A 12,786-nucleotide genomic window follows, 5' to 3' on the forward strand; every position below is an offset into this window, starting at 1 on the left:
TTAGCTCACTTAATAACGAAATGTAGAATCTAGTGATTATTACCGCCAAATCAGCTTCCTCCTAGCTTAAAGAGTGATTGTTACACCTACTTGAAAGAGCAATTAGAGAGAATGGGGCATGTGGATGAGAGTTGTTCATTCTAGGTCAGATTGAATAGCTGTCAGCAGAAGCCAAACTGAGTGGGTTGATAAAATGAAGGTTGGCAGTTAGTTAGTATTTTTGGCTAATGAATCCCCCCCATTTACTTATTTTGATATTTGTCTTTTCTCCTTCCTTTGTTTTTGTTTTTTTACCACATATTAAAGTGTCATAAGATGTACTTTTGTTTTGAGTATTGAGGTTCTTTTGGACTAAGAAGTCTGGAGACTTGGATGTATGTGGTAGGAAGGTGGTCAGGCTAGAGTTGAGAAGGAAAAGGTTGGAAGAAAAAAATAAAGCATAAGCCTGAGTACCAGCAACTTATCCCAAAATATTATGAATTATTGTAGGTAATGTGTCCCAAGTTCAATTCTAAGATTCAGTAGGCCAGTTTCTTATCTCATTGTAAAAGTATGACTTAACGTTGGGAAGTTTTTCTAACGGTTGAGGTTGTAGTTCAGATCTTCCTCTCAATTTTTTAAGATTATTAATCCTCTGTTGATTGATACTAACTGTCCATAATTTATAGAGAAAGACTTAAAATTAAAAAGATTATATGTTTAAACTTTGTTTCTGTACAGTCATGGTCAGAGAGACACAGCACAGATTCTTCTGTTGCGAGGAGCCAAATATCTGCCAGATAAAAATGGAGTGACCCCTCTGGATTTATGTGTGCAGGTATGCTGTTCATGTATATTCTTAGTCCCTTACTTCGTAAGAGAAACTTACAGACACATAAGATCACTTTTTTTCCTCAAATGAGAGGATGGGTGCAAAGATTTTTATTCTGTTAAGAATATGATCTTTAAAAGAAACTGTGATAGTATAAGAAATATATATTGGTCTTTATCCCAGTTCCTAACACAAGAGCTTCTAAGACCCTTGGAATCTCCAGAGTGATAAGCATGTCTTTTTGTATATTAATGAGATGAACAGTGGCTGAAAGGCCTTTGGTAGCTTCAGGAACAGGGCTGGTTGACAGGTGAGCCAACCATGTAATTAGAAGGCAATTTCCTACCCCACCCCCAGGAGGAGTCAGGGACTAGAGACTGAGTTTAGTCATTCAGGCCTGTGTAATGGAACTTTCATAAAAACCCTAAACAGTGTGGTTCTCAGAGAGCTTCTGGGTTGGTGAACACATCAAAGTGCTGGGACGGTGGCATGGCCAGTGAGGGCATGGAAGCTCTGTGCCCCTTCCCACATACTTTACCCTATGCATCTCTTCCATTTGCCTGTTCCTGAGTTATAGCCTTTATTAATAAACAGGTAATGGTAAATAAAGTGTTTCCCTGAGTTCTGTGAGCTGTTCTAGCAAATTATCAAACCTGAGGAGGAGGTCGTGGGAGTTCCTTACTTACAGCTGGTTAGTCAGAAGTATGGGTGACCTGGACTTGTGATAGACTTTTGAAGTGGGGGGCACTCTTGTGGGACTGAACCCTACTGTGTGGTCTGCCCTAACTCTAGGCAGTTAGCATGATAATTAAATTAAATTGTAGGACACCCAATTGGTATCCACAGAGAATTGGAGAATTGGTTGGTGTGGAAATCCCACATATTTGGTGTCAGACTTATATATAGAAGAAATGTTTTCCTTTAGGAGTTTTGTTTTTAAACCTAGATAATTTTAAATCTTGTTTTTAGGGTGGATATGGAGAGACTTGTGAAGTATTAATTCAGTATCACCCTAGGCTTTTCCAGACAATTATTCAAATGACACAGAATGAAGATCTCCGAGAAAACATGGTAATATAATTGTGCTAGTAGCTGGTAAATGAACAAGCTTTTTTTTTTTTTTTTTTAAATTTATTTATTTATTTTTGGCTGCATTGGGTCTTCGTTGCTGCGTGCGGGCTTTCTCTAGTTGTGGCAAGCGGGGGCTACTCTTTGGTGCAGTGCGCAGGCTTCTCATTGCGGTGGCTTCTCTTGTTGCAGACCACAAGCTCTAGGCATGTAGGCTTCAGTAGTTGTGGCATGCGAGCTCTAGAGCTCAGGTTCAGTAGTTGCAGCACATGGGCTTAGTTGCTCTGTGGCATATGGGATCTTCACGGACCAGGGCTTGAACCAGTGCCCCTGGCAGGAGGATTCTTAACCACTGCACCACCAGGGAAGCCCCTGAACAAGCTTTGTTCATGTTTGGTGTATATGGCATTTTACATATGTGTTTATTGATTGTATTATTATAAATATTTAAGTAATTTGAATTGGCTTATGTGCATTATACGTTAAGTATGAATTATATAAGAAATAATAAACTTTATGCTAATATTTGGCCCTATGAGTCTTCTGTCCTCTGTGCCTTTGATCTCTCCTTAAGATAATTAGAATATTTCCCATAGGTAGAGGAAAAGAATCTAAGGAGGAATATCATGTTACGATTAGTAATCACTAGTTTACTGAGCTCTGTATTTGTTAATAGTTCTACTCTTTGAATAATTACAGAGTTTTTTTCTTACATTTTTAAAAGTTTGGAATTAATTTTCCATAAATAAACTTGGTGATTTCTGTTCTATTTATACTTTTTCACTGGGTGATTTTGAACAAACATTGTATGTCATCTTATCTCTCTATAAGCTTTTGATTTTATGCAAGACCAAATAACTGTAAAGGACTTGATTTCAGCTAATTGACCTTTGGGATACTTACTAAACTAATAGGTACTTAATTTCTTGACAAAGTTTAGTGGATTATTATGTAATCACATTTTTTTATTTGTGAAAAATTTAGTTACGGCAAGTTCTGGAGCATTTATCTCAGCAAAGTGAGAACCAGTATTTAAAGATTCTAACAAGCCTTGCTGAAGTTGCCACAACAAATGGTCATAAGTTGCTTAGGTAAGTGTTTCACGATATAAGCAAATCAGTAGGCAGCAATATCTGTCAGCTTTGTCACTTTTTAGGCTTTTCTGGGAATAGTTTATTTTGTTGATTATTTTGTTGATGTCTTTTGTCAGTGTTAAGATGTTCTAAACATTTGTTATCACTGATGGTTTTGTGTTAAAGGATCAGGGCAATCAGCTATTCCTGAGGAGACTGTAGCCTGTCTAAAGAGACTAAAAATAGAGACTTACTTAAGTGGATTTGGGCTTATGTGTCTAGAATTTTAGAAAATGATTGTTTAGACTAGTCATGTAAGTAAAATGTTCATAAAAAAGAATCAAGAACGTAGTTTAGGAATCTTGATCAGTAATTTACAAAACTGGATATAGGCTACTATTCAGCCTTGCAGTATTATACCCTCATGCTTCTTTATAAAGTTCTCCCTGAACTGTCCCCCTCAGTTCAGTTCTTTGTTTTTTCCAATTCTGTGGTTTTAATGGCTCATCATTAAGTCCATGAAGTTAATGCCTTTATATATTTTCCTGTACCTCTGCTTGTTTGTATGTGGTTAGTCACCCCAGTTAGGAGTAAACAGCCATTTAAAAATGGTTAATGTGTTATTTCTTAGCTTAAATTTGGCCCACTTCTGTTATGGATGCTTTCTTCCTTTGGGTTTGCCAAAAAGTTCGTTTGGATTTTTCCGTAAGCTGGAAAAACCCAAATGAACTTTTTGGCTAACCCAATTGTTTTCTTTTCACGTCAACTTTTAATACATTGACAGTATTAGAATAGGTCATGGTCTTCTCTCACCTCTGTATGTGGAACTGGACTTAGTTCCTCCCAACTCTATGCTGCTTCTGTAAATCAGCTACATTGTCAAGTCCATTATGTTAGCCCTTTATTCCTGTCTTCCTTCGTACTTTTCATGTACCTCAGACCAGAATCACACTCTGTACTGTTTGCTTAGAAGGCCCTTTACACTTCATGGTCCAAGATTACGTTCTTGTGTTTTTTTAGCTGTTAAGTCTTTCTTCAGCAGTCCTACTCAGTATGCCATTTGCTAATTTTTCTATTATTCTCTTTCTACTTTTTTTTTTAACATCTTTATTGGAGTATAATTGCTTTACAATGGTGTGTTAGTTTCTGCTTTACAACAAAGTGAATCAGTTATACATATGTTCCCATATCTCTTCCCTCTTGCGTCTCCTACCCTCCCACCCTCCCTATCCCACCCCTCTAGGTGGTCACAAAGCACCTAGCTGATCTCCCTGTGCTATGCTATGCGGCTGCTTCCCACTAGCTATCTATTCTACGTTTGGTAGTGTATATATGTCCATGCCATTCTCTCACTTCATCATAGCTTACCCTTCCCCCTCCCCATATCCTCAAGGCCATGCTCTAGTAGGTCTGTGTTTTATTCCTGTCCTACCCCTAGGGTCGTTTTTTTTTTTTGACTTTTTTTTTCTTAGATTCCATATATATGTGTTAGCCTATGGTATTTGCTTTTCTCCTTCTGATTTACTTCACTCTGTATGACAGACTCCAGGTCCATCCACCTCACTACAAATAACTCAGTTTCGTTTCTTTTTATGGCTGAGTAATATTCCACTGTATATATGTGCCACATCTTCTTTATACATTCATCTGTTGATGGACACTTAGGTTGCTTCCATGTCCTGGCTATTGTAAATAGAGCTGCAGTGAACATTTTGGTACATGACTGTTTTTGAATTATGGTTTTCTCAGGGTATATGCCCAGTAGTGGGATTGTTGTGTCTTGGAGAAATGTCTATTTAGGTCTTCTGCCCATTTTTGGATTGGGTTGTTTGTTTTCTTGTTACTGAGCTGCATGAGTTGTGTATAAATTTTGGAGATTAATCCTTTGTCAGTTGCTTCATTTGCAACTATTGGAGCACAGTCTCCCGATGCACAGGCTCAGTGGCTGTGGCTCACGGGCCCAGCCGCTCTGCGGCATGTGGGATCTTCCCAGACCAGGGCACGAACCCATGTCCCCTGCATCAGCAGGCATGGATTCTCAACAACTGCGCCACCAGGGAAGCCCTTGAGTTTATTTTTGTGTATGGTGTTAGGGAGGGTTCTAATTTCATACTTTTACATGTACCTGTCAAGTTTTCCCAGCACCACTTATTGAAGAGGCTGTCTTTTCTCCACTGTATATTCTTGCCTCCTGTATCAAAGATAAGGTGACCATATGTGTGTGGGTTTATCTCTGGGCTTTCTGTCCTGTTCCATTGATCTATATTTCTGTTTTTGTGCCAGTACCATACTCTTTGTATATTTCTCCACCTATTTGTATCATCTTTAATTTCTTTCATCAGTGTCTTATAGTTTTCTGCATACAAGTTTTTTGTCTCCTTAGGTAGGTTTATTCCTAGATATTTTATTCTTTTTGTTGCCGTGGTAAATGGGAGTGTTTTCTTAATTTCACTCTCAGATTTTTCATCATTAGTGTATAAGAATGCCAGAGATTTCTGTGCATTAATTTTGTATCCTGCTACTTTACCAAATTCATTGATTAGCTCTAGTAGTTTTCTGGTAGCATCTTTAGTATTCTCTATGTATAGTATCATGTCATCTGCAAACAGTGACAGCTTTACTTCTTCTTTTCCTATTTGGATTCCTTTTATTTCTTTTTTTCTCTGATTGCTGTGGCTAGAACTTCCAAAACTATGTTGAATAAGAGTGGTGAGAGTGGGCAACCTTGTCTTGTTCCTGATCTTAGTGGAAATGGTTTCAGTTTTTCACCATTGAGGACGATGTTGGTCTCTTTCTACTTTTGAGGCTACTTTAAACTTTGTCTATAAGATTCATTGAATTCCAGCTTTACGTAATGCTCTCCTTTTATTAGTCATTTCTGTTAATCCATTTATATGATGAGGACTTTCTAAGACATACTGAGTAAAAGCATGGGCTCTGGAGTCAGCTAGACTCAGATTTAATCCAGACATCACCATTTATTGTGTGACCCCAGCAAGTAACTTTTTGGAGTTTCCTTTCATCATCCACCCATCTATCCAATACATATTTTTGAGTGCCTGCTATCCACTAGGCCCTCTGCTACATAACAGTGAGTAAAACAGGCAAGATCTTACCCTACATTTAATTTATAGTCTGGTTAGGATTTTATTTCCTTGTTGGAAAATGGTAGTAAATATCTTAATGAATTGTTGTAAGAATGAAATGATAAGGTTCTGTAAGCATAGTGCCAACCATTGTGTCTGACATGTAGTAGAGATGATGATGATGCTGGTGATAATGATGGTTCTTTTTAAAATTCCTCATAATACCTTTAATCTGTTTTCCTACATTAGAAAACTTGTTTTTCCTACTTAAATCTCTGCCCTATGTTCTGCTCTTCCTAATAATCAGAAAGCATTTATGTTTCTGTGTTTTTATTTTAAGTTCACCTTTAATACGTACTTAAGCAGGTTCTAATAAGCTAAAGAATATTCAGATACATCCTTTAAACCTCACAGTGACTTTGTGATTTAGATATTATCTCCATTTTAATATATTAAGAAAATTGAAGTTCAGTGATTTGCTAGGCTAGAAGAACCAGGATTTACATCCTTACTAATTAATAAAGAGCAGATCCTGGGCTCCAATTTAGCTCTTAAAAATGACAGGGATGGGTTTCCCTGGTGGCGCAGTGGTTGAGAATCCGCCTGCCGATGCAGGGGACACGGGTTCGTGCCCCGGTCCGGGAGGATCCCACATGCCACGGAGCGGGCCTGTGAGCCATGGCCGCTGAGCCTGTGCATCCAAAGCCTGTGCTCTGCAACGGGAGAGGCCACAGCAGTGAGAGGCCAGTGTACCACAAAAAGAAAAAAAAGAAAAAAATGACAGGGATATTAGTGGAACAGGAGAAACAGGGTAGGAAAGAGGGATCAATGCCAGAACAAGTTTTAAAATTACCTTGCTAGACTTACTGCCTCACCATTTACAATGATACCTTTCAAATGTCTTATAGAGTATGTTATTATGGCCAATTTGGTCTGTAAACATCTCTTTGTTGGAATTGGTAACGAGTATTGGTTTTTAGTACTGTGTTAGAATTTACTGTATTGGTACCATCTTGGCAAAACCTAGTCTTCCTGCTGTGTTTCTCCTTTACTCTCACACTACTACCACACCCACAGCACTTTGGAAACCAGAGGTGGGAGTTTTTATTCCCCACACCAAGCGATTTGACACCAGCTGGGTGTCCTACAGTTTACCTCAATTCTGCCTAGAGATGGCATCAGATCCCACAGTTTAAGGGCTCAGTCCTAGGAGACTGTCCCCCACCACAGATGCCACTTGGAATTAGTGGATCCCCACATTACCCACAACTTTTGTTACTTGACTACAGATCAGAGGTTTTCATGACCTCCTCCCCTTTGGATTCAGTTATTTCCTAGAGCAGGTCACAGAATTCAGGGAAACACTTACTTTGTTTACCGGTTTATTAAAGAATATGATAAAGGATACTGATGAACAACCAGATGAATAGATACATAGGATGAGGTCTGGGAGGGTCCATAGTACAGGAGCTTCTGTCCCCATGGAGTTGGGGAATGTCACTCTCCCAGTTTGTGGATGTGTTTGTCAACTTGGAAGCTCCCTGAACCCCCCATATTTTTTTTTTTTATATGGAGGTTTCATCACATGGGTGTGTTGATCATTAACTCCATTTCCAGCCCCTACCCTTCTCTGGATAATGGGGGATAAGGCTGAAAATTCCAAGCCTCTAATCATTGCTTGGTCTTTCTGGTGACCAGCGCCCATCCAAAAGCCCACTGAGAGTTGCCTCATTAGAATAAAAGCTACTGCTATCACCCAGGAAATTCCAAGGGATTTAGGAGCTCTGTGTCAGGAACCAGGGTCAAAGACCCAATATGAGAACAGAAGGTGCTCCTAGTGCACTTATCACTTCAGAAATTACAGGGTTTTTAGGAGATCTGTGCCAGGAAAAGGGGTTGGGGCACAAAACATATATATTTTTTCTGTTATCTCACAGCTACCAAAGTAGATTCTTAAGAGGACCTCAAATACAAATCATTCCCCCCTGCCAATTTAGTTTAATGGTACTTTTGCAGGTTGTCTTTCTTTTGTTCCTTTGTCAATCATTTTATGTTTCTTAACCCACAATGTGATGTAATTTTGGCCACTTATTTTAATAGATATTTTAGTTAAGAAAATAATTCAAATACGTATTAATTAGCGACGATTGAGGTGTTATTTAGCATACTTTCAGAAAAATGGATAGCCTTTTGTCTAAGTGATTCTAGGAATATTTGCTGAAGATAATAAATATTTACTGAGGGCCCTTTTGCACATAGTGTTTTGTTTCACTAAATGAGTTATCTTGCTTCTGATATATTTATGATTGAAGATAAAGATAGTTACCAATGTGCAAATGAAAAGAAAACTCACAGCTATTTGCTAAGTAAGACACTGAATGAAAGTATAATCGTATATTAACAAAGGTAAGTACATTGACAGGGCTTTGAATTAGGAAACTAATTTTTAAACTTTTATTTTGAGACCTGGTGGCTTGGGAAGAAATTATCATTTTGTGATGAGCTAGAGCAGTTTGTGATGAAGTTCGGATTTTATGATCTTTTTGTATAATATGAAAGAGATATTTCACTGGTTGGAAAGTGAAAAATGACATTTTTTAGGTCAGTGACTTAAGTTGGAAGAAGTTTAAACTGGGTAAAGTAATATTAATATAGTCTAATAATCTTATATTAGATTGTTGTTAGACTATATTAATAATTGATGATGTTCAGACTCCATTGTATAAGAGAATACTTCTTACCTTAAGATAACTCATGAAGTTCCCTAAATCAGGTACTTAAAACAAATATTTATATATATGGTAATTTCACAGAGGAAAATTAAATTCACATCTTTCTCATAGAAGAATTTGAGAGAGTCATTGGAGTTAACTTTTCCAATAGCTGCAACACAATAAAAGAAGGAAATAGTTTCAACCATACTGCATTTCTCTTTTGTCAGTCTCAACAATCTTATGATATAGAATTAAAAACAACTTTGTAAAGGCAAACATGTAAAAATCAGTGCGAGTTAAACTAATGATTCTATACACATTTGATTCAAAGTTAGTAAAAGAAAGAAAAAGTTTTGCTAATGTGTTGTAGCTATCCCAGTCAAATACAGTATGGATAGCAATAGCTATTGTATTTTACTAACACTTGTAACTGATAGCTAATTTTTATGTATTGTTTTTAACAATTTAATAATTTTTAGAATGAGAAAACAACATGAATGTTGAAGTAAAAATGTCAGGAAATTTTGGTTCATTTGTCACAATAGAAAATACTCTCTGATTTTCCACTTATCAAATCCGAATACTTAGAATAGGCATTTGCTATTTCCACATAACTAATCATTATTGTTTTTCATGTTAGAGGATACCTAAAAATACCATAGAGGAAGATTTTAATGAACTGAGGAAGATAGAGTAAGCTTTGATGATTAAACTTATGCAAAGGCAGTCATAATGTCATGCAACTCTTTACTCTGCTTTTGTGTAACCATTGTAATACAAGATAACCAATGTTTCAGGTTTCAAAATAAAACAACCCCTGAAAAACAACAACAAGTTTTTTTTTAAGATCTATCATTAGATTCAATACACATTTACCCTAACTCCTACAGTTTCTCTGTGGAAGAGTAATGATTGATATTCATGATGATGATGAACAATCCCCAGGCACTGGGATTTTGAAGGGCTTTTTGATTAGTCAAAGAAAGTTTATATTATGTTTAATATGGTTTAGTATTAATTGGATCAGTCTTTTTCATAGTAGGATGTATTTCCCTTATTTATATACAGTCATAAGACAACCCATTATATGGAGAACCACCCTGATACAGATAGTAACTTTAAGATTATTCAATTTGTACATGTTCTGTATGTGAACAGTTGGTTACTATTCTGGGATGGGTTAGGGAAAATGGGGTTATGGGTAGAATAGTAGAGTTCAGCCTCTACAGTTCAGTTGTGGGTTGGCCTAAGATCATATCAACATTCCTACTATTGGTTCTCAGTGAAATGTTCTCAGAGTTCTAAAGAATTAGTTTAATTTATAAATATACTGTTCTATACTGGTGATTTTCTTCATATTTTATGCTTTGATCATTGGTTATATTCTAGTTACTTAAAGGTAAATAAATCATTCATATGCAATCCAAATAATGTACATTTGCTAACTTCCTGGTAAACAAAACATTCCATCCCATATCATGACAGGAAAGAAATTTTACTCGTTAAATTATGAAACAGATGGTAAATGTAATGAAAATGTTTTAAAATAAGTATTTTAAGATGTAATTTGTTTTATTCCATCTAATCTGTTCATATTTTAATTTTTATTTTCAGCATATCTAGTAATTATGATGCTCAAATGAAGAGCCTTTTAAGGATTGTGAGGATATTTTGTCATGTCTTTCGAATTGGTCCATCCTCTCCCAGTAATGGAATCGATATGGGCTACAATGGGAATAAAACTCCAAGAAGCCAGGTGTTCAAGGTCAGAAAAGTATATGATGTTGTTAGGAAGATAGATGTAAAAGAGATGAATTTGACAAAGCATACATTCATTAATTGGAAACCTCATAAACAGGATGTAAATTTGGTTTATACCAGTGATTGACACTTTGTAAACTAAGACCTTTCTCCTTTCATCTCTGTCTAATCAGCAGCAAGTCTCATTTGGTGAGCTTTCTATGTTTTTCTTACAAGTAAAATTTTAATTTCAGTAGTGTTTTATTCTAAGGGTAAAGGTATTTAATGTTTAAATATAGTTAAATCTACTTTTTAAAATTGGATTATAGGTCCTAAATGCAGCCATCACGATTTTAAAAAAAGATTTCTTATTCAGAAAGAAAGAAGACATCCAGTTTATATTTCGGTTTTATTATCGTTTGTGTTATGTGTGTGTCCATGTATGTTTTTTTAAAATAAGTTTACTTTCATTTGTTGGGTTTATTAACAATTCCTTGGGTAACTTCAAGGAAGAAACATTGAGGTATTTTCTTAATGTATTTTGTATTGCTTCAGCTGCTGCTTCTTTACAAGCATATTTATGAATGGAATCCTTGGAAGAAAGATTTCCAAGGCAGTGTAACCATGTCAAATTACAATTTTGTGAAGTAAGCAAAATGTACATGACTATAATTCCTATTTTTAATGCTTTTTTATGGCATTATATTTTCAGATAACTCAGATTTTGGACAAATGTGTAATTTAATAATTGTTTTCATGTTATTTTTTTAAAGGTAATTTATCTGGAGGGCTTTTCATAGTATAAAATTAGCTTTGGGGTTCATGAAAAATTATATTTCTTTAAACAATCTTTTGGGTATAAATATAGATTGTCTATCCAAAAGGTGATATAAATGTTTTTATGTGCCACATCCTCAAAAACGAGTTGTGATTGACAGCTTTACTTATCTATAAAATTTGAAGTTATATAAAGTTAAATTAATGATGTATGCTAAATGTTTCTATTCTTACATGGCAAGTTTTTGGCAGACACAAATAAATGGTTTGCAAGCATTTTGACACTAGTCAATTCTTTAATACCTGGAATAGGTATGATAACCTTTTAGAATAGGTATGTATCAGTTTCTGTGCATCTGTTCGTCTGCTTCAGGCTCTTTATTTTTACATTGGTGCAGGAGTGTTCAGCCACACATGTGCGTGCTTCCCCCCCCCCCCCGCCCACAGTCGTGCGCGCGAGTGTGTGTGTGTATGTGCGTCTTTTTTTTCCTTCTTTTTTTTCCCCCTATTGTGCCATCTCCTGGAAGAAGGAAGTTATGCATCTTCTTGTAATTCAGATTTTAGCTTTTCAACGTACCACTTCCTTTAATACTAGTTAGAAGTGGTAACTTCCTGTCTTTGTAAAACTTGAATTTGAATTATTGATCCTCTGTTTTGTTAGTGCTGTTTTAAGTGAGTTTCACTGCTCAAACATTCATATTACAGGAAGTTGTTCTTAATGTGTTCTAATATGACTCATGTAGTTAGTTACTGAAACTTCCCCTGATTGATTTTTCTACTTGTCCTTCTACTCATCTGTAATGATGAATGAAAATCAAACCAGGTATAGATATGGTCACTATTGACAAATTGAGTATATATTATATTTATTATTGTATTTTTTTTTGTTAAAATTTCAATTTGCCACCTGTTGCTAATGATATCAGAAAATACTTATGTGCTAAGTGACCTCTTTATAGGCGTTTAGTGCTTGATTTAAATGTTATTTTTCTATCTAGCCAGTCAGTACAGATAAAACAGAGTAGAAAAGGATATTATTGCTTTTCTTTTATGGAATCCAGACTCTTTGTTTACATTCTTATATATCAATGATACATATAATATATAAAGTTCTCTCGTTCTCATTTATTTCATTTGTTGGTATCTTTATTTCTCTTTTTAAGATTTTTTTTTTTTCCTGTATCATTGACAGTTGCCTTTGTCTCTGAGCACTTATTTTCTCTTAAATTTTGACCTTTCACTTTGGTAAAACATTTTTGTTACAAATCCAGCCAGTTTTTTAAAACGTTAACAAGTGTTACTCTTAAGGAACTGATTAATCTCTTTCTATCTAATTTTATGAATTAAATGTGGACTCTTTGGAGGATGGCAGAATGATCTGCCCTCCCACTTACAAGGATAAAAATAGAAACTACACTGTCATCCATGTATTTAAGGTCTTCTTTTCATTTGGGGATGATTGAAGTTGTAAAAATCTGAACCATCTGGTGAGTTGCTGCAATTTTAGATTGGAAATA

The 12,786-nt window shown here is 35.8% G+C and overlaps 1 protein-coding gene across 4 annotated transcripts in view; it reads left to right on the forward strand.

Annotated features, from left to right (window-relative positions):
* HACE1 (HECT domain and ankyrin repeat containing E3 ubiquitin protein ligase 1) overlaps nucleotides 1–12,786 on the forward strand; it is a 97,149-nt gene that overhangs the window by 38,429 nt on the left and 45,934 nt on the right. For all 4 annotated transcript variants that reach the window (XM_024115519.3, XM_024115518.3, XM_024115520.3 and 1 more), the window contains 4 exons: nucleotides 721–817; nucleotides 1,781–1,882; nucleotides 2,864–2,970; nucleotides 10,367–10,517. In XM_024115519.3, the coding sequence (XP_023971287.1) occupies nucleotides 721–817; nucleotides 1,781–1,882; nucleotides 2,864–2,970; nucleotides 10,367–10,517 (457 nt within the window). The remainder of the gene's footprint in view (nucleotides 1–720; nucleotides 818–1,780; nucleotides 1,883–2,863; nucleotides 2,971–10,366; nucleotides 10,518–12,786) is intronic.

Source organism: Physeter macrocephalus, chromosome 10 (genome assembly GCF_002837175.3).
Source record: "Physeter macrocephalus isolate SW-GA chromosome 10, ASM283717v5, whole genome shotgun sequence".
In the NCBI taxonomy this organism is placed as follows: Eukaryota; Metazoa; Chordata; class Mammalia; order Artiodactyla; family Physeteridae; genus Physeter; species Physeter macrocephalus.